Genomic DNA, 23,199 nt, shown 5'->3' with positions numbered 1-23,199 from the left:
TCTGCACAGAGTAAGTGCTCAATAAATACCATTGAATGACTTCCCAAGGGCTTAGTACTGTGCTCTGCACACAGTAAGTGCTCAATAAATACCATTGAATGACTTCCTATGAGCTTAGTACAGTGCTTTGCACACAGTAAGCGCTCAATAAATACCATTGAATGACTTCCCAAGAGCTTAGTACAGTGCTCTGCACACAGTAAGCGCTCAATGAATACCATTGCATGACTTCCCAAGAGCTTAGTACAGTGCTTTGCACACAGTAAGTGCTCAATAAATACCATTGAATGACTTCCCAAGCGCTTAGTACAGTGCTCTGCACACAGTAAGTGCTCAATAAATACCATTGCATGACTTCCCAAGAGCTTAGTACAGTGCTTTGCACGTAGTAAGCGCTCAATAAATACTATTGAATGACTTCCCAAGAGCTTAGTACAATGCTCTGCACACAGTAAGCGCTCAATAAATACCATTGAATGACTTCCCAAGCGCTTAGTCCAGTGCTCTGCACACAGTAAGCGCTCAATAAATACCATTGAATGACATCCCAAGAGCTTAGTCCAGTGCTCTGCACACAGTAAGTGCTCAATAAATACCATTGAATGACTTCCTATGAGCTTAGTACAGTGTTTTGCACACAGTAAGCACTCAATAAATACCATTGAATGACTTCCCAAGAGCTTAGTCCAGTGCTCTGCACACAGTAAGCGCTCAATAAATACCATTGCATGACTTCCCAAGAGCTTAGTACAGTGATTTGCACACAGTAAGCGCTCAATAAATACCATTGAATGACTTCCCAGGAGCTTAGTACAATGCTCTGCGCACAGTAAGCGCTCAATAAATACCATTGAATGACTTCCCAAGCGCTTAGTACGGTGCTCTGCACACAGTAAGCGCTCAATAAATACGATTGATTGAATGAATGAATGAAGAATGAATGAATTGTATCTATTCTAGTGCTTAGTACAGTTCTCAGCACATAGTAAGCGCTGAACAAATACCCCTGAGTGTCACTGAGTCGGAAAATCGTCTGTTTTTGCGTCTAGGCAGCAGGACTCCGTCGTAGACTCTTCTTTGATATCGGATGAATCCCAGGCGCCGAGAACTGCCTCTCCTTCCCCGATTGAGAAGGACATTTTGGTAACTAATGATGTCGCAGCGGGGATTGGAGGGAGGGGGAAGGGGAGAGGTAAGGTCATGGGTTCAAATCCCGGCTCCGCTGCTCGTCAGCTGTCAGTCAGTCAATCGTATTTACTGAGCGCTTACTGTGTGCGGAGCACTGGACTAAGCGCTTGGGAAGTCCAAGTTGGCAACATCTAGAGACGGTCCCTACCCGACAGCGGGCTCACAGTCTAGAAGGGGGAGACAGAGAACAAAACAAAACATATTAACAAAATGAATAAACAGAATAAATATGTACAGTCAGTCAGTCAGTCAATCGTATTTATTGAGCGCTTACTGTGTGCAGAGCACTGGACTAAGCACTTAGGAAGTCAACGTTGGCAACATCTAGAGACAGTCCCTACCCAACAGTGGGCTCACAGTCTAGAAGGGGGAGACAGAGAACAAAATATTAACAAAATGAAATAAATAGAATAAATCTGTGCAGTCAGTCAATCGTATTTATTGAGCACTTACTGTGTGCAGAGCACTGGACTAAGCGCTTGGGAAGTCCAAGTTGGCAGCATCTAGAGACGGTCCCTACCCAACAGCGGGCTCACAGTCTAGAAGAGGTGACAGACAACAAAACCAAACGTATTAACAAAATAAAATAAATAGAATAGAATTATTATTATTATTATTCATTCATTCAATCGTATTTATTGAGCGCTTACTGTGTGCAGAGCACTGGACTAAGCGCTTGGGAAGTCCAAGTTGGCAGCATCTAGAGACGGTCCCTACCCGACAGTGGGCTCACAGTCTAGAAGGGGGAGACAGAGAACAAAACAAAACATATTAACAAAATGAAATAAATAGAATAAATATGTGCAGTCAGTCAGTCAGTCGATCGTATTTATTGAGCACTTACTGTGTGCAGAGCACTGTACTAAGCGCTTGGGAAGTCCAAGTTGGCAGCATCTAGAGACGGTCCCTACCCAGCAGTGGTCTCACAGTCTAGAAGGGGGAGACAGACAACAAAACAAAACGTATTAACAAAATAAAATAAATAGAATAGAATTATCATTATTATTATTATTCATTCATTCATTCAATCGTCTTTATTGAGCACTTACTGTGTGCAGAGCACTGGACTAAGCGCTTGGGAAGTCCAAGTTGGCAACATCTAGAGACGGTCCCTACCCAACAGGGGGCTCACAGTCTAGAAGGGGGAGACAGACAACAAAACCAAACATATTAACAAAATGAAATAAATAGAATAAATATGTACAGTCAGTCAGTCAATCGTATTTATTGAGCACTTACTGTGTGCAGAGCACTGGACTAAGCGCTTGGGAAGTCCAAGTTGGCAACATCTAGAGACGGTCCCTACCTGACAGTGGGCTCACAGTCTAGAAGGGGGAGACAGAGAACAAAATAAAACGTATTAACAAAATAAAATAAACATAATAGAATTATCATTATTATTATTATTCGTTCATTTATATTTGTTATATATTTATTTATATTCATATTTATTTATTTACATTTTATTTATCATATATCTTTATATAATATAAATATAACACATAGTATATATTTTAATAATTTATTTAAATATTATAATAATTTGTAACCACATCATATGTTATTATATATTGTATATTATCAATTAAGATAATTAATTATATCATAATATAATTTAAAGTTATAGAATATTCAATATTTTAATAATATATATTATGTAAATATAAAATGAAATATATAAATAATTCATAAAATATATAAAGAATTCATATATATTATATGAATGAATATATGAGATAAATATATGCTTATTATATATACTGTATATATTATTATTCATTCAATCGTATTTATTGAGCGCTTGCTGTGTGCAGAGCACTGGACTAAGCGCTTGGGAAGTCCAAGTTGGCAACATACAGAGACGGTCCCGACCCAACAGCGGGCTCACAGGCTAGAAGGGGGAGACGGACAACAAAACCAAACATAGTCACAGAATAAAATGGATAGAATAAATATGTACAAGTAAAATAAATGAATAAATAGGGTAATAATTAATGAATAGAGTAATAATATTATTATTTTCACACCTGGGCTAAGGCGATGGGGGAGTTTCTCAGTCCGTCTTTCCTCCCGTAGCGCTACTACTATTACATCCACCACGGGATCGACGCGGAGCACGTCGCTCCGATGGAAAACTCGTGGTTGGAGCACGTCTTGGATTTAGTTCCCCCCCACCTGAAAATCTTCACCGACAGTATCCTGCTTTTATCGGACGAAATGAAAGACGACTACCTGCTCAGCGTCAAGAAATCCATAGGTAAATCCATAGGCGAGCCCCTAGGTGAAAGACGGCGGCCTGCTCGGCGTCAGGAGATCCGCAGGTAAATCCACGGGTGAATCCAGAGGTGAAGGACGGCTACCTGCTCAGCGTCAAGAGATCCACAGGTAAATCCATAGGTGAAAGACGACTACCTGCTCAGCGTCAAGAAATCCATAGGTAAATCCATAGGTAAATCCACAGGTGAAAGGCGACTACCTGTTCAGCGTCAAGAAATCCGCAGGTAAACCCATAGGTAAATCCACAGGTGAAAGACGACTACCTGCTCAGCATCAAGAAATCCATAGGTAAATCCACAGGTGAAAGACGACTACCTGCTTAGTGTCAAGAAATCCACGGGTAAATCCATAGGTGAAAGACGGCTACCTGCTCAGCATCAAGAAATCCATAGGTAAATCCACAGGTGAAAGACAACTACCTGCTCAGCATCAAGAAATCCATAGGTAAGTCCATGGGTGAAAGATGACTACCTGCTCAGCGCCAAGAAATCCATAGGTAAATCCATAGGTAAATCCACAGGTGAAAGACGACTACCTGCTCAGCGTCAAGAAATCCACAGGTAAATCCACACGTGAATCCATAGGTGAAAGACGGCTACCTGCTCAGCGTCAAGAAATCCACAGGTAAACCCATAGGTGAATCCATAGGTGAAAGATGACTGCCTGCTCAGTGTCAAGAAATCCATAGGTAAATCCACAGGTGAAAGACGACTACCTGCTCAGCATCAAGAAATCCATGGGTAAATCCACAGGTGAAAGACGGCTACCTGCTCAGCATCAGGAAATCCGTGGGTAAATCCATAAGTGAAAGATGGCTACCTGCTCAGCATCATGAAATCCATGGGTAAATCCATAGGTAAAACCACAGGTGAAAGATGACTACCTGCTCAGCGTCAAGAAATCCACAGGTAAATCCACACGTGAATCCATAGGTGAAAGACGACTACCTGCTCAGCGTCAAGAAATCCACAGGTAAACCCATAGGTGAATCCATAGGTGAAAGATGACTGCCTGCTCAGTGTCAAGAAATCCATAGGTAAATCCACAGGAGAAAGATGCCTACCTACTCAGCATCCAGAAATCCATAGGTAAACCCATAGGTGAATCCATAGGTGAAAGACTACTCCCTGCTCCGCATCAAGAAATCCACAGGTGAAAGATGACTACCTGCTCAGCTTCAAGAAATCCATAGGTAAATCCACAGGTGAAAGACGACTACCTGCTCAGTGTCAGGAAATCCATAGGTAAGTCCACAGGTAAATCCATAGGTGAAAGATGACTACCTGCTCAGTGTCAAGAAATCCATAGGTAAATCCACAGTGTCAGGTGAAAGACGACTACCTACGCAGAGTCAAGAAATCCATAGGTAAATCCACAGGTGAAAGACGACTACCTGCGCAGCGTCAAGAAATCCATAGGTAAATCCACTGGTAAATCCACAAGTGAAAGACGACTTACCTGCACAGCGTCAAGAAATCCATAGGTAAATCCACAGGTGAAAGACAACTACCTGCTCAGCGTCAAGAAATCCACAGGTAAGTCCACAGGTAAATCCACAGGTGAAAGACGACTACCAGCTCAGTGTCAAGAAATCCATAGGTAAATCCATAGGCGAAAGATGACTACTTGCTCAGCGTCAAGAAATCCTTAGGCAAATCCATAGGTAAATCCATAGGTGAAAGACGACTACCTGCTCAGCATCAAGAAATCCACAGGTAAATCCATAGGTGAAAGACGACTGCCTGCGCAGCGTCAAGAAATCCATAGGATCATCCCTCCTCATTCCAGTTTCAGGCTTGGTTCATTCATTCCTTCAGGCGTATTTATTGAGCGCTTACTATGTGCAGAGCACTGGACTAAACGCTTGGGAAGTACGAGTCGGCAACAGATAGAGACGGTCCCTACCCAACGACGGGCTCATGGTCTAGAAGGGGAAGACGGACAACAACTCGTCCTTCCCAAGCGCTTAGTCCAGTGCTCTGCACACGGTAAGCGCTCAATAAATACGACTGAATGAATGAAGGAACAAAACAAAACAAGAAGGTGAAATGCAGTGATGGTTTAGTCTATTGGTAAATCAATCCATCTATTTATTGAGCGCTTACAGTGTGCTGAGCGCTGGACTAAGCACGTGGGAGAGTATCATGTGGAAAATATACCGGATATATTCTCTGTTTTAAGGTTGAAATATATAATATAAATATAAATATAACATATGATATATTTTAACAATTTATTTAAATATTATAATAATTTTTAATTACATCACACATTAATTAATTATTAATCATATACTATTATATTGTGTATTATTACTTAATATAATTAATATAATTAATTTTATCATAATATAATTTAAAATTATAAACTATTGAATATTTTAATGATATATATTATATATTATGTAAATATAAATATAAATATAAAAATGAAATATATAAATGATTCATATGATATATGAATAATTCATATATATTATATGAATGAATATATGAGATAAATATATACTTATTATATATGCTGTATATATATTATTATTCATTCAATCGTATTTATTGAATGCTTACTGTGTGCAGAGCACTGTACTAAGCGCTTGGGAAGTCCAAGTTGGCCACATACAGAGACGGTCCCTACCCAACAGCGGGCTCACAGTCTAGAAGGGGGAGACGGACAACAAAACAAAACATATTAATGAAATAAAATAAATAGAATAAATATGTACAAGTAAAATAGAGTAGTAAATACATACAAACATACATACATATATACATATGTGTATATATGCATATATATGTATATATATATATGAATATACATATATGTATGATTGTACATATCTGTTACTCCATTTATTGATTGATTTTACTTGTACATATTCTATTTATTTTATTTTGTTAATATGTTTTGTTTTGTTGTCTGTCTCCCCCTTATTAACTGTGAGCCCATTGTTTGGTAGGGATTGTCTCTATCTGTTGCCAAATTGTATTGTCCAAGCGCTTAGTACAGTGCTCTGCACACAGTAAGCGCTCAATAAATACGATTGAATGAATGATAATAATAATAATGATGGCATTTGTTAAGGGCTTACTATGTGCTGAGTACTGTTCTAAGCACTGGGGGAGATACAATGTGATCAGGTTGTCCCCGTGGGGCTCACAGTCTTCATACCCATTTTCCAGATGAGGTCACTGAGGCCCAGAGAAGTGAAGTGACTTGCCTAAAGTCACACGGCAGACAAGTGGCGGAGCCGGGATTCGAACCCATGACTTCTGACTCCCAAGCCCAGGCTCTTTCCACTGAGCTACGCTGATTTCCTCTTGAGTCAGTAATGTTTTAGTCGATTGGTCAATCGATCCACCTATTTATTGAGCGCTTACAGTGTGCTGAGCACTGGACTAAGCGCTTGGGAGAGTATCTTGAGAAGCAGAATGGCTCACTGGAAAGAGCCCAGGCTTGGGAGTCAGAGGTCATGGGTTCAAATCCCGGCTCAGCCAATTGTCAGCCGTGTGACTTTAGACAAGTCACTTATAATAATAATAATGGTATTTGTTAAGCGCTTACTATGTGCAAAGCACTGTTCTAAGCGCTGGGGAGATACAAGGTGATCAGGTTGTCCCCCGTGGGGCTCACAGTTTTAATCCCCATTTTCCAGATGAGGGAACTGGGGCCCAGAGAAGTTAAGTGCCTTGCCCAAAGTCACACAGCTGACAAGTGGCGGAGCTGGGATTTGAACCCATGACCTCACTCAACTTCTCTGTGCCTCAGTGACCTCATCTGTAACATGGTGATTAAGACTGTGAGCCCCCCGTGGGACAACCTGATCACCTTGTAACCTCCCCAGTGCTTAGAACAGTGCTTGGCACATAGTAAGCGCTTAACAAATACCATTATTATTATTATTATTATTATTATTATTATCATGTAAAAATATAACAGATATATTCCCCGCTTTAAGGTTAAAAGATATGAAGCAGTGTCTACTCTGTACATACCTGAGAGATATTTATGGATGATCAGTTAATTGGAGCATTTATTTATCAAATACTCCCTCTGTGTACAGTTCTGCTTCGATCCTCTTCATCAGTGGTATTTATTGAGCGCCTACTGAGAAACAGCGTGGCTCAGTGGAAAGAGCCCGTGCTTTGGAGTCAGAGGCCATGGGTTCAAATCCCCACGCTGCCCATTGTCAGCTGGGTGACTTTGGGCAAGTCACTTCACTTCTCTGGGCCTCAGTTCCCTCATCTGTGAAATGGGGATGAAGACTGTGAGCCCCCCATGGGACAACCTGATCACCTTCTATCTCCCCAGCGCTTAGAACAGTGCACTGTGCATATAGTAAGCGCTTGATAACTAGACTGTGACCCCACTCTAGACTGTGAGCCCACTGTTGGGTAGGGACCGTCTCTATGTGTTGCCAACTTGTACTTCCCAAGCGCTTAGTCCAGTGCTGTGCATACAGTAAGCGCTCAATAAATACAATTGATTGATTGATTGATAAATGCCATCATTATTATTATTATTATTCTGTGGGCCTCAGTGACCTCATCTGTCTAATGGGGATGAAGACTGTGAGCCCCGAGGGCCAGGAGGCCTTCCCAGACTGAGCCCCTTCCTTCCTCTCCCCCTCGTCCCCCTCTCCATCCCCCTCATCTTACCTCCTTCCCTTCCCCACAGCACCTGTATATATGGATATATGTTTGTACAGATTTATTACTCTATTTATTTATTTATTATACTTGTACATATCTATTCTATTTCTTTTATTTTGTTAGTATGTTTGGTTTTGTTCTCTGTCTCCCCCTTTTAGACCGTGAGCCGACTGTTGGGTAGGGACCATCTCTATGTGTTGCCAACTTGTACTTCCCAAGCACTTAGTACAGTGCTCTGCACACAGTAAGCGCTCAATAAATACCATTGATTGATTGATTGATTGATTGATAAATGCCATTATTATTATTATTATTATTATTATTATTCTGTGGGCTTCAGTGACCTCATCTGTCTAATGGGGATGAAGACCATGAGCCCCAAGGGCCTGATTACCCTGTATCTCTCCCAGAGCATATAAAAGTACTTGGCACCTAGTAAGCGCTTAACAAATACCATCATTATTATTATTATTATTATCAATCAATCAATCAATCATATTTATTGAGCACTTACTGTGTGCAGAGCACTGTACTAAGCGCTTGGGAAGTCCAAGTTGGCAACATATAGAGACAGTTCCTACCCAACAGTGGGCTCACAGTCTAAACGGGGGAGACAGAGAACAAAACCAAACATACTAACAAAATAAAATCAATAGAATAGATGCTCACAGAACCCTCTAGATCATCATCATCATCATCAATCGTATTTATTGAGCGCTTACTATGTGCAGAGCACTGTACTAAGCGCTTGGGAAGTCCAAGTTGGCAACATATAGAGACAGTTCCTACCCAACAGTGGGCTCACAGTCTTAAAAGGGGGAGACAGAAAACAAAACCAAACAAACTAACAAAATAAAATAAATAGAATAGATGCTCACAGAACCCTCTGTCTAGATCATCATCATCATCATCAATCGTATTTATTGAGCGCTTACTGTGTGCAGAGCACTGTACTAAGCGCTTGGGAAGTCCAAGTTGGCAACATCTAGAGACAGTCCCTACCCACCAGTGGGCTCACAGTCTGAAAGGGGGAGACAAACAAAACAAAACATGTTAACAAAATAAAATAAATAGAATAGATGCTCACAGAACCCTCTAGATCAACTTTTCTCATTCCCTTTCAGTTGATTTTGTCTTGCGAGACCCCCGGGAAAAAGAAGACGACGCCAAAAAGGAAGAACTGCCCCCGCACCGCACCGAGTAAGAAAGCCCATGCCCCGCTTTCGAATTTGCGCCTGGGAGGGTCAAAGTTTCGGCAACCATCTGGGGCCGGGTTACACCAAGGGGCAAGTAGAGCGGGAATTCAGCGCCATTCATTCCTTCGATTGGTTTTAATCGAGCGCTTACTATGTGCGGAGCACTGGACTAAGCGCTTGGGAAGTAAATTCGTCAACAGAGAGAGACAATCCCTGCCCACGACGGTCTAGAAGGGGGAGACGCAACAAAACAAAGCAAGTAGACAGGCGTCAGTAGCATCAAAATAGATAAATAGAATAATAGATATAGACACATCATTACTGTGTCTTGGAAAGCACAATTTGGCAACAGAGAGAGACAATCACTGCCCACGACGGTCTAGAAGGGAGAGACGCAACAAAACAAAGCAAGTAGACAGGCGTCAGTAGCATCAAAATAGATAAATAGAATAATAGATATAGACACATCATTACTGTGTCTTGGAAAGCACAATTTGGCAACAGAGAGAGACAATCACTGCCCACGATGGTCTAGAAGGGAGAGACGCAACAAAACAAAACAAGTAGACAGGCGTCAATAGCATCAAAATAGATAAATAGAATAATAGATATAGACACATCATTAATGTGTCTTGGAAAGTACAATTCGGCAACAGAGGGAGACAATCCCTGCCCACGACGGTCTAGAAGGGGGAGACGCAACCAAACAAAGCAAGTAGACAGGCGTCAATAGCATCAAAATAGACAAATAGAATAATAGATATAGACACATCATTAATGTGTCTTGGAAAGTACAATTCAGCAACAGAGAGAGACAATCCCTGCCCACAATGGTCTAGAAGGGGGAGACACAACAAAACAAAACAAATAGACAGGCGTCAATAGCATCAAAGTAGATAAATAGAATAATTGATGTAGACACATCATTAATGTGTCTTGGAAAGTACAATTCGGCAACAGAGAGAGACAATCCCTGCCCATGACGGTCTAGAAGGGGGACTCACAACAAAACAATACAAGTAGACAGGCGTCAATAGCATCAAAATGGATAAATAGAATAATAGATATAGACACATCATTAATGTGTCTTGGAAAGTACAATTAGGCAACAGAGAGAGACAATCCCTGCCCACGACAGTCTAGAAGGGGGAGACACAACAAAACAAAACAAGTAGACCGGCGTCAATCGCATCAAAATAGATATATAGAATAACAGATATAGACACATCATTAATGTGTCTTGGAAAGTACAATTCGGCAACAGAGAGAGAGACAATCCCTGCCCACGACGGTCTAGAAGGGGGAGACGCAACAAAACAAAACAAGTAGACAGGCGTCAATAGCATCAAAATAAATAGAATGATAAATATAGACACATCATTAATGTGTCTTGGAAAGTACAATTTGGCAACAGAGAGAGAGAGACAATCCCTGCCCACGATGGTCTAAAAGCGGGAGATGCAACAAAACAAAACAAGTAGACAGGCGTCAATAGCATCAAAATAGATAAATAGAATAATAGATACAGACACATCATTACTGTGTCTTGGAAAGTACAATTCGGCAACAGAGAGAGACAATCACTGCTCATGACAGTCTAGAAGGGGGAGACACAACAAAACCAAACAAGTAGACAGGCGTCAATAGCATCAAAATAGATAAATAGAATAATAGATATAGACACATCATTAATGTGTCTTGGAAAGTACAATTCAGCAACAGAGAGAGACAATCCCTGCCCACGACGGTCTAGAAGGGGGAGACACAACAAAACAAAACAAATAGTCAGGCGTCAATAGCATCAAAGTAGATAGATAAAATAATTGATGTAGACACATCATTAATGTGTCTTGGAAAGTACAATTCGGCAACAGAGAGAGACAATCCCTGCCCACGACAGTCTAGAAGGGGGAGACACAACAAAAGAAAACAAGTAGACAGGCGTCAACAGCATCAAAATAAATAGAATGATAGCTATAGACACATCATTAATAAAATAGATAGAATAATAATTATGTACAAATAGACACAAGTGTTGTGTGGCGGGGAAGGGGAGAGGGCAGAGGGGAGGGGAGAAGGATTGGCATTGGCTGTTCTTCTCTGCCATTAGAGAAGCTGCGTGGCTCAGTGGAAAGAGCCAGGGCTTGGGACTCTGAGATCATGGGTTCAAATCCCAGCTCCGCCACTTGTCAGCTGGGTGACTTTGGTCAAGTCACTTCACTTCTCTGTGCCTCAGTTACCTCATCTGGAAAACGGGAATGAAGAGTGTGAGCCCCACGTGGGACAACCTGATCACCTTGCATCCTCCCCAGTGCTTAGAACAGTGCATTGCACATAGTAAGCGCTTAATAACTCTGCTTAATAACTTTATAACATATCTTAATAACTTATAACTTAATAAAAATAATTTTTTATTGTAAAAAAATAAAAAGTCACTTCACTTCTCTGGGCCTCGGTTACCTCATCTGTAAAATGGGGATGAAGACTGTGAGCCCCACGTGGGACAACCTGATCACCTTGTATCCTCCCCAGCGCTTAGAACAGTGCTTTGCACATAGTAAGTGCTTAACAAATGCCATCATTCTTATTATTTATTAATTCGTACTAATGTTTGTCTCTCCCCCTAGACTGTAAACTTCCTATGGGCAGGGAAGGTGTCTGTTTATTGCCATTCATTCATTCATTCAATCATATTTATTGAGCGCTTACTGTGTGCAGAGCACTGGACTAAGCGCTTGGAACAAAGAGAGACAATCCCTGCCCACAATGGGCTTGCGGTCTAAGGGCAAGTCACTTCACTTCTTTGTGTCTCAGTGATCACATCTGTCAAATGGGGATGAAGAGTGTGAGCCCCACATGGGACAACCTGATCACCTTGTAACTTCCCCAGCGCTTAGAACAGTGCTCGGCACATAGGAAGCGCTTAATAAATGCCATCATCATTATTATTATTATTATTATCATTATTACTATTATTAAGGGAAGGGAGGCAGACATCGAAACGAGTAAACGGGCATCGATAGACATAAGTGGTGTGGGACGGGGATGGGGGGAATAGCGAAGGGAGCGAGTTCATTCATTCATTCATTCAATCCGATTTATTGAGCGGTTACTGTGTGCAGAGCACTGGACTAAGCGCTTGGGAAGTCCAGGGTGGCAACATCTAGAGACGGTCCCTACCCAACATTCATTCAATCGTATTTATTGAACGCTTACTGTGTGCAGAGCACTGGACTAAGCGCTTGGGAAGGACAAGTTGGCAACATCTAGAGACGGTCCCTACCCAACATTCATTCATTCATTCAATCGTATTTATTGAGCACTTACCGTGTGCAGGGCACTGGACTAAGCGCTTGGGAAGGACAAGTTGGCAACATCTGGAGACGGTCCCTACCCAACAGTGGGCTCACAGTCTAGAAGGGGGAGACAGAGAACAAAACAAATTTGAGGCATGGAAGGGGGAGCTGAGGAAAAGGGGGGCTCAGTGTGGGAAGGCCTCCTGGAGGAGGTGAGCTTTCAGTAGGGATTTGAAGGGGGGAAGAGGGATCGTTTGGCGGATGTGAGGAGGGGAGGACATTCCGGGCCAGAGGGAGGACGTGGGCCGGGGGTCCGTGGCGGGACAGGTGAGATCGAGGCAAGTCAGTGCCCTCAAAAAGAGCTCAAAGTTGCTTAACCAAAGCCTTTAGATTCTTATCAATCAATCATATTTATTGAGCGCTTACTGTGTGCAGAACACTGTACTAAGCGCTTGGGAAGTCCAAGTTGGCAACATATAGAGACAGTCCCTACCCAACAGTGAGCTCACGGTCTAGAAGGGGGAGACAGAGAACAAAAACCAAACGTACTAACAAAATAAAATAAATAGAATAGATATGTACAGAAACTGTATTATCCCTCCCAAGCACTCAGTACAGTTTATTCATTCAATCGTATTTATTGAGCGCTTACTGTGTGTGGAGCACTGGACTAAGCGCTTGGGAAGTACAAGTTCACAAGTTCCCTTCTAGCCCACTGTTGGGGAGGGACCGTCTCTATATGTTGCCAACTTGGACTTCCCAAGCGCTTAGTCCAGTGCTCTGCACACAGTAAGCGCTCAATAAATACCATTGAAAGAATGATTGAATGAATGACTCCAAAGCCCGGGCTCTTTCCACTGAAGCCACGCTGCTTAAGCGCTTAGTACAGTGCTCTGCACATAGTAAGCGCTCAATAAATACGATTGATGATGATGCTGGGTAGTCAGCGCTTAACAAATGCTGGAATTATTAGAATTAACCGGATCTTTTCTAGATCTCTTCTAGACTTTGAGCCCACTGTTGGGTAGGGACCGTCTCTAGATGTTGCCAACTTGGACTTCCCAAGCGCTTAGTCCAGTGCTCTGCACACAGTAAGCGCTCAATAAATACAATTGCAGCATGGCTCAGTGGAAAGAGCACGGGCTTTGGAGTCAGAGGTCATGGGTTCGATTCCCGGCTCCTCCAATTGTCAGCTGGGTGACTTTGGGCAAGTCACTTCACTTCTCTGTGCCTCAGTTCCCTCATCTGTAAAATGGGGATTAAGACTGTGAGCCCCCTGTGGGACAACCTGATCACCTTGTAACCTTCCCAGCGCTTAGAACAGTGCTTTGCACAAAGTAAGCGCTTAATAAATGCCATCATCATTATTATTGATCTTTTGCTGTGATTTTTAGATTGCAGATGGTACCTAAGCCTTGGAGAAAGTCATTCTGGGCCGCCCGCAGTTACATAAGAGATCATTTGAATGCCATGAATCCAACCATGCTGGCTGTCCTGGACCTCTGGCAGTCAGCTTTCAAGTGAGTATCTCTTGGACACCCCCCCAACCCCCAGGGACCTGTCAGTCATTCGTTCAGCCAGTCAGTCATTTAATCCTATTTATTGAGCTCCTACTGAGTGCAGTCCATCCCTTCTGTCCTTCTCCGGCCCAGCCCTCACTCTCTGCTCCTCCGCCGTCGCTCACCTCCTTCTCGTCCATCCCACCGTCGACCCCAAGCCCCCGTCACTCACTCACTCACTCACTCAATTGTATTTATTGAGCGCTTACTGTGTGCAGAGCACTGTACTAAGCGCTTGGGAAGTACCATCCCCCCTGCCTTACCTCCTTCCCTTCCCCACAGCACATGTATATATGTATATATGTTTGTACGTATTTATTACTCTATTTATTTATTTTATTTGTACATGTTTATTCTATTTATTTTATTTTGTTAATATGTTTTGTTTTGTTCTCTGTCTCCCCCTTCTTGACTGTGAGCCCACTATTGGGTAGGGACCGTCTCTAGATGTTGCCTCCCCCGGCCCGGGATGCCCTCCCTCCGCCCATCCGCCAAGCGAGCTCTCTTCCTCCCTTCAAAGCCCTACTGAAAGCTCATCTTTTCTTTCATTCATTCAATCGTATTTATTGAGCACTTACTGTGTGCAGAGCACTGGACTAAGCGCTTGGGAAGGACAAATTGGCAACATCTAGAGACAGTCCTTACCCAACGACGGGCTCACAGTCTAGAAGGGGGAGACGGACGACAAAACAAAACATGTGGACAGGTGTCAAAGTCGACAGAACAAATAGAATTAAAGCAAGCTAGTCCTCATTCATTCATTCATTCAATAGTATTTATTGAGCGCCTACTGTGTGCAGAGCACTGGACTAAGCGCTTGGGAAGGACAAATTGGCAACATCTAGAGACAGTCCTTACCCAACGACGGGCTCACAGTCTAGAAGGGGGAGACGGACGACAAAACAAAACATGTGGACAGGTGTCAAAGTCGACAGAACAAATAGAATTAAAGCAAGCTAGTCCTCATTCATTCATTCATTCAATAGTATTTATTGAGCGCCTACTGTGTGCAGAGCACTGGACTAAGCGCTTGGGAAGTCCAAGACGGCAACATATAGCGACGGTCCCTACCCAATGACGGGCTCACAGTCTAGAAGGGGGAGACGGACGACAAAACAAAACATGTGGACAGGTGTCAAAGTCGACAGAACAAATAGAATTAAAGCAAGCTAGTCCTCATTCATTCATTCATTCAATAGTATTTATTGAGCGCCTACTGTGTGCAGAGCACTGGACTAAGCGCTTGGGAAGTCCAAGTAGGCAACAGATAGAGACGGTCCCTACCCAACAGCAGGCTCACAGTCTAGCAGGGGGAGATGGACGACAAAACAAAACATGTGGACAAGTGTCAAAGTCGACAGAACAAATAGAATTAAAGCAAGCTAGTCCTCATTCATTCATTCAATCGTATTTATTGAGCACTTACTGTGTGCAGAGCACTGGACTAAGCACTTGGGAATTCCAAGTCAGCAACATATAGAGATGGTCCCTACCCAACGACGGGCTCACAGTCTAGAAGGGGGAGATGGACAACAAAAGAAAACATGTGGACAGGTGTCAAAGTCGACAGAACAAATAGAATTAAAGCAAGCTAGTCCTCATTCATTCATTCATTCAATAGTATTTATTGAGCACCTACTGTGTGCAGAGCACTGGACTAAGCGCTTGGGAAGTCCAAGTAGGCAACAGATAGAGACGGTCCCTACCCAACAGCGGGCTCACAGTCTAGCAGGGGGAGATGGACGACAAAACAAAACATGTGGACAAGTGTCAAAGTCGACAGAACAAATAGAATTAAAGCAAGCTAGTCCTCATTCATTCATTCAATCGTATTTATTGAGCACTTACTGTGTGCAGAGCACTGGACTAAGCGCTTGGGAAGTCCAAGTCGGCAACATATAGAGACGGTCCCTACCCAACGACGGGCTCACAGTCTAGAAGAGGGAGACGGACGACAAAACAAAACATGTGGACAGGTGTCAAAGTCGACAGAACAAATAGAATTAAAGCAAAGTAGTCCTCATTCATTCATTCATTCATTCATTCATTCAATCATATTTATTGAGCACTTACTGTGTGAAGAGCACTGGACTAAGCGCTTGGGAAGTACAAGTTGGCAACAGATGGAGACGGTCCCAACAGTGGGACAACCTGTTCACCTTGTAACCTCCCCAGTGCTTAGAACAATGCTTTGCACATAGTAAGCGCTTAATTAATGCCATTATTATCATTACTATTATCGCCTTGTCACCTCCCCAGCTCTTAGAACAGCGCTTTGATGCCATTATTATTATTATTATTATTATTATTATTATTATTATCGCCTTGTCACCTCCCCAGCACTTAGAACAGTGCTTTGATGCCATTATTATTATTATTATTATTATTATCGCCTTTTCACCTCCCCAGCACTTAGAACAGTGCTTTGATTCAATTATTATTATTATTATTATTATTATTATTACCACCTTGTCACCTCCCCAGCGCTTAGAACAGTGCTTTGATGCCATTATTATTATCATTATCATTATCATTATCCTTATTATCATTGCCTTGTCACCTCCCCAGGACTTAGAACAGTGCTTCGATGCCATTATTATTATTATTATTATCGCCTTGTCACCTCCCCAGTGCTTAGAACGGTGCTTTGCACAGAGTAAGTGCTTAATAAAGGCCATTAATAATCAATCAATCAATCGTATTTATTATTTTTAATATCATTATAATCATATACTATTATATATTATTAATTATTATATATTATTATATAATAGTTATATAGTTATTTTTAATAATAATAATAATAATGGCCACACCTCTCTGTGCCTCGATGACCTGATCTGCAAAATGGGGATGGCGTCCGACCTGATTAGCCGCTCTCTACCCCAGCAGACATGTGGTGGAGCCGGGATTTGAATCCAGCGTTCGATCCGCTAAACCATGCTGCTTCTCATTATTCAGTCTCATTATTCAATCAATCAATCTATCAATCCATCGTATTTATTGAGCGCTTACTGTGTGCAGAGCACTGTACTAAGCTCTTGGGAAGTCCAAGTTGGCGGTCCGTACCCAACAGTGGGCTCGCAGTCTTATCCAAGAGTGGAGCTACTCCATTTAGACACAGGAAAGAGGCACAGGCATATCTGAAACCCACTGGAAGATTTCATACAGTGCTAAGCGCTCAGTACAGCGCTCTGCACACAGTAAGCGCTCAAATTCATTCATTCAATCGGATTTATTGAGCGCTTCCTGTGTGCAGAGCACTGGACTAAGCAATTCCGCCGAATGACTGAATGAATCCTGAAGCAGCGTGGGCCGGAGAAGCAGCGCGGCTCAGTGGCTTGGGAGTCAGGGGTCGTGGGTTCAAATCCCGGCTCCGCCACTTGTCAGCTGGGTGACTTTGGGCAGGTCACTTGACTTCTCTGGGCCTCAGTGACCTCATCTGGAAAAGGGGGATGAAGACTGGGAGCCCCACGGGGGACAACCTGCTGACCTTGTATCCACCCTAGTGCTTAGAACAGTGCTTGGCACATAGTAAGCGCTTAACAAATGCCATCATTATTATTATTTCCGTTCATTTTTTTTTAAATGAACTATTTATTCTAAGTAACTGTTTGAACCGTCCTAAGAACTGCAGAGCACCGTCCTAAGCGATTGGGAGAGGACACTAGGACAATAAACCGTGAGCCCACTGTTGGGTAGGGACTGTCTCTATATGTTGCCAACTTGTACTTCCCAAGCGCTTAGTACAGTGTTCTGCACACAGTAAGCGCTCAATAAATACGAATGAATGATTGATTGATTGATTCATTATTATATCCACCCCAGCGCTTAGTACGGTGCTCTGCACACAGTAAGCGCTCAATAAAGACGATTGAATGAATGAATGAATAAACGGATACATTTAAGCGCTTAGTACAGTGCTTTGCACACAGTAAGCGCTCAATCAATGCGATTGAATGGACATTCCCTGCCCACGGTGAGTTTACAGCCTGAGGCGGGAGACAGACGTCAATATGAAGTCCGGGCCTCCTCCACTTATCTGCTGTGTGACCTTGGGCAAGTCACTTCACTTCTCTGGGCCTCAGTCCCCTCTCCTGTAAAATGGGGATGGAGACGGTGAGCCCCACGTTGGACAACCTGATCACCTTGTATCTCCCCCAGCGCTTAGAACAGTGCTTGGCACATAGTAAGTACTTGATAAATGCCATTATTATTATTATTATTATTATTATAGTAAGCGCTTAAAAAATAAACACCTCTTCAAAAAAATAGAAGAATGAAGAGAATGAATAATAATAATAATAACAGTGGCATTTGTTAATATTCTATTTATTTTATTTTGTTAATATGTTTTGTCTTGTTGTGTGTCTCCTGCTTCTAGACTTTGAGCCCGCTGTTGGGTAGGGACCGTCTCTATGTGTTGCCAACTTGTACTTCCCAAGCGCTTAGTCCAGTGCTCTGCACACAGTAAGCGCTCAATAAATACGATTGACTGAATGACTGAATGAATGAATCAATCAATCGTATTTACTGAGCGCTTACTGTGTGCAGAGCACTGTACTAAGCGCTTGGGAAGTACAAGTTGGCAACATATAGAGACGGTCCCTACCCAACAGTGGGCTGAACGTTAAGCGCTGGCTCAGTGGAAAAGAACACGGGCTCTGGAGTCAGAGGCCATGGGTTCAAATCCCGGCTCCGCCAATTGCCAGCTGTGTGACTTTGGGCAAGTGGCTTACCTTCTCTGGGCCTCAGTGACCTCATCTGTAAAATGGGGATGAAGACTCTGAGCCCCCCGTGGGACAATCTGATCACCTTGTAACCTTCCCAGTGCTTAGAACAGTGCTTTGCCATCATCATTATCATTACTTAGAATTACTGGTTCATTTTTTAAAAAATCAACAGAAGAATGAAGAGACGTTCATTTTCATTTCTGTCCCCTTTTCAGGAAATTACGTTTAATTGATATCGAAGAATTTCACAACCTTCAGGAGGCAATCGAGCTGTCGGTGTTTCAGACCATTGCCATGAAGCACATGGAGTCGGCCAAAGAAATCCTCCTGAAAACGTATGCCTCCATTTTCAGTTTCAACAAGGGAACGGGGACGTTTCCTCCTTTATTGTTCTGGAATAATAATAATAATAACAATAACAATAATAATAATAATAATAATTGCATTTGTTAAGCGCTTACTATGTGCAAAGCACTGTTCTAAGCGCTGGGGAGGATATAAGGTTGTCCCACATGGGGCTCACAGTCTTCATCCCCATTTTACAGATGAGGCCTGTAATCTTTTGGGGGAATCATCTCCGGAATCTTTTTGGGGGTGAAGGGGGTCTGAATTCTTGGAGAGTTGTGACTTTTCGATGTGGTTCAGGTAGAGGCCGTGGACAGTAATAATAGTAATAATGATAAATGGTATTTGTTAAGCGCTTACTATGTGCCGGGGTGGATACAAGCAAACCGAGTTGGACACGTTCCCTGCCCCACGTGGGGCTTACCGCCTCAATCCCCATTTGACAGATGAGGGAACTGAGGCCCGGATAACCCTCATCATAATAATAATGATGACATTTATTAAGCGCTTACTATGTGCAAAGCACTGTTCAAAGCGCTGGGGAATTTACAAGGTGATCAGGTTGTCCCACGTGGGGCTCACAATCTTAATCCCCATTTTACAGTGGAGGTAACTGAGGCCCAGAGAAGTGAAGTACTTGCCCAAAGCCACACAGCTGACAAGTGGCAGAGTCGGGATTAGAACCCATGACCTCTGACTTCAAAGCCTGGGCTCTTTCCGCTGAGCAGAGAAGTGAAGTGACTTGCCCAAGTTCACATAGCAGACAAGTGGCGGAGCCGGGATTAGAACCCAGGACCTGTGCTCTAGCCACTACACCATGGTGCCTCTCTAATTCATTCATTCAATCGTATTTATTGAGCGCTTACCGTGTGCAGAGCACTGGACTAAGCGCTTGTGAAGTCCAAGTTGGCAACATCTAGAGACGGTCCCTACCCAGCAGTGGGCTCACATAGTCTAGAAGGGGGAGACAGACAACAAAACCAAACATACTAACAAAATAAAATAAATAGAATAGATATGGACAAGTAAAATAAATAAATAGAGTAATAAATATGTACAAACATATATACAGTCACCAGAATAAATGGAATAAATATGTACAAATAAAATAAATAAATAAATAGAGTAATAAATACATACAAACATATATACATATGTACAGGTGCTGTGGGGAGGGGAAGGCGGTAAGGCGGGGGGGATGGAGAGGCGGTGGAAGGGGAGAGAAAGGAGGGGGCTACTTATTGCCCAGTGGTAATAATAAATACCATTATTATTATCGTGATTATTATGATTATAATATTAATATGATAATGATGGTGGTATTTGCTAAGCGCTTACTATGTGCGAAGCACTGTTCTAAGCGCTGGGGGGATACACGGCGAAGTGGCTTATCCCAAGGTCACACAGCAAGCCCATGTTTGACTGGATTGGTCATTGTGGTCAGAAGTACTCTGTTCTCCCTTGAGCGCTTAGTACGGTGCCCTGCACCCAGGAAGTGCTCACTAAGTATGACTGATAGATCTACCACAAAATGGAGATAATAATAATAATGATGATGGTATTTGTTAAGTGCTTACTATGTGCCAAGCACTGTTGTAAGCGCTAGGGGAGGTACAAGGTCATCAGGTTGTCCCATGTGGGGCTCCCAGTCTTCATCCCCATTTGACAGATAATAATAATGATGACATTTATTAAGCACTAACTATGTGCCAAGCACTGTTCTAAGCGCTGGGAGAGATACAAGGTCATCAGGTTGTCCTATGTTGGGCTCCCAGTCTTCATCCCCATTTGACAGATAATAATAATGATGACATTTATTAAGCACTTACTATGTGCCAAGCACTGTTCTAAGTGCTGGGGGAGATGCCAGGTCATCAGGTTGTCCCATTTTGGGCTCCCAGTCTTCATCCCTATTTGACAGATAATAATAATGATGGCATTTATTAAGCGCTTACTATGTGCCAAGCACTGTACTAAGCGATGGGGGAGATGCAAGGTGATCAGGTTGTCCCATATGGGGCTCCCAGTCTTCATCCCTATTTGACAGATAATAATAATGATGGCATTTATTAAGCACTTACTATGTGCCAAGCACTGTTCTAAGCGCTGGGGGTGATGCATGGTCATCAGGTTGTCCCATTTTGGGCTCCCAGTCTTCATCCCCATTTTACAGATAATAATAATGATGACATTTATTAAGCACTTACTATGTGCCAAGCACTGTTCTAAGCACTGGGGGAGATGCAAGGTGATCAGGTTGTCCCATTTTGGGCTCCCAGTCTTCATCTCTATTTGACAGATAATAATAATGATGGTATTTATTAAGCGCTTACTATGTGCCAAGTACTGTTCTAAGCGCTGGGGGAGATGCAAGGTGATCAGGTTGTCCCATTTTGGGCTCCCAGTCTTCATCCCTATTTGACAGATAATAATAATGATGGCATTTATTAAGCTCTTACTATGTGCCAAGCACTGTTCTAAGCACTGGGGGAGATGCAAGGTGATCAGGTTGTCCCATATGGGGCGCCCAGTCTTCATCCCTATTTGACAGATACTAATAATGATGTCATTTATTAAGCGCTTACTATGTGCAAAGCACTGTTCTAAGCTCTAGGGAGGTTACAAGGTGATCAGGTTGTCCCCATCTTCATCCCCATTTGACTGATGAGGGAATCTTCTAGACTGTGAGCCCACTGTTGGGTAGGGACCGTCTCTATATGTTGCCAACTTGTACTTCCCAAGCGCTTAGTACAGTGCTCTGCACACAGTAAGCGCTCAATAAATGCGATTGATTGACTGATGATTGGAGAAGTGAAGTGACTGGCCCAAAGTCACCCGGCTGACAAGCGGCGGGGCCGGGATAATCATACTATCTGATAATATTATACCTGATCACCTTGTAAATTCCCCAGCGCTTAGAACAGTGCTCTGCACATAGTAAGCACTTAATAAATGCCATCGTTATAATAATAATAATAATAATAATTATCTAATTATCTAGATTATTATCTAATTATTATCTAATTATCTAATTATTATCTAATTATTATTATCTAATTATCTAATTATCTAAGCGCTGGGAGGATACAAGGTGATCAAGTTGTCCCATGTGGGGCTCACAGTCTTCATCCCCATTTTACAGATGAGGCGCAGAGAGGTGACTTGCCCAAAGTCACCCAGCTGACAATTGGCGGAGCCGGGATTAGAACCCACGACCCCTGACTCCCAAGCGGGGCCTACTTGTAGAAGCAGCGTGGCTCAGTGGAAAGAGCCCGGGCTCTGGAGTCAGAGGTCATGGGTTCGAATCCCAGCTCCCCCACGTGTCTGCTGTGTGACCTTGGGCTAATCACTTCACTTCTCTGGGCCTCAGTTCCCTCTGTCAAATGGGGATTAAGACTGTGAGCCCCCCGTGGGACAAACTGATCACCTTGTATCCCCCCCAGCGCTTAGAACAGTGCTTTGAAACAGGTTACAAGTAAAGCAGAGATGAAAAACGAAGAGCAGATGACACAGAAGTGGGAGTCAGGAAGTCTCATGTCCTCCCCCGGGCCGGGAATGCCCTCCCTCCGCACATTTCATTTTGTTAACATGTTTTGTTGTCTGTCTCCCCCTTCTCGACTGTGAGCCCGCTGTTGGGTAGGGACCGTCTATATGTTGCCAACTTGTACTTCCCAAGCGCTTAGTCCAGTGCTCTGCACACAGTAAGCGCTCAATAAATACGATTGAAAGAATGAATGAATGAATGAATGTTGGGTAGGAACCATCTCTAGATGTTGCCAACTTGTCCTTCCCAAGCGCTCAGTCCAGTGCTCTGCACACAGTAAGTGCTCAATAAATACGATTGAATGAATGAATGAATGTTGGGTAGGGACCGTCTCTAGATGTTGCCACCCTGGACTTCCCAAGCGCTTAGTCCAGTGCTCTGCACACAGTAAGCGCTCAATAAATCCGATTGA

General features: G+C 42.9%; 1 protein-coding gene across 5 annotated transcripts in view; it reads left to right on the top strand.

The window, feature by feature from the left end:
• The window catches only part of DNAH7 (dynein axonemal heavy chain 7), a 356,587-nt gene that overhangs the window by 22,030 nt on the left and 311,358 nt on the right, over nt 1–23,199 (top strand). For all 5 annotated transcript variants that reach the window (XM_038748902.1, XM_038748901.1, XM_038748903.1 and 2 more), the window contains exons 5-9: nt 1,050–1,143; nt 3,265–3,445; nt 9,239–9,314; nt 14,001–14,126; nt 19,114–19,233. In XM_038748902.1, coding sequence (XP_038604830.1) covers nt 1,050–1,143; nt 3,265–3,445; nt 9,239–9,314; nt 14,001–14,126; nt 19,114–19,233 — 597 coding nt within the window. The remainder of the gene's footprint in view (nt 1–1,049; nt 1,144–3,264; nt 3,446–9,238; nt 9,315–14,000; nt 14,127–19,113; nt 19,234–23,199) is intronic.

This window comes from Tachyglossus aculeatus, chromosome 7 (genome assembly GCF_015852505.1).
Source record: "Tachyglossus aculeatus isolate mTacAcu1 chromosome 7, mTacAcu1.pri, whole genome shotgun sequence".
NCBI classification, from domain to species: Eukaryota; Metazoa; Chordata; class Mammalia; order Monotremata; family Tachyglossidae; genus Tachyglossus; species Tachyglossus aculeatus.
This window is presented reverse-complemented; position numbering and strand designations above follow the sequence as displayed.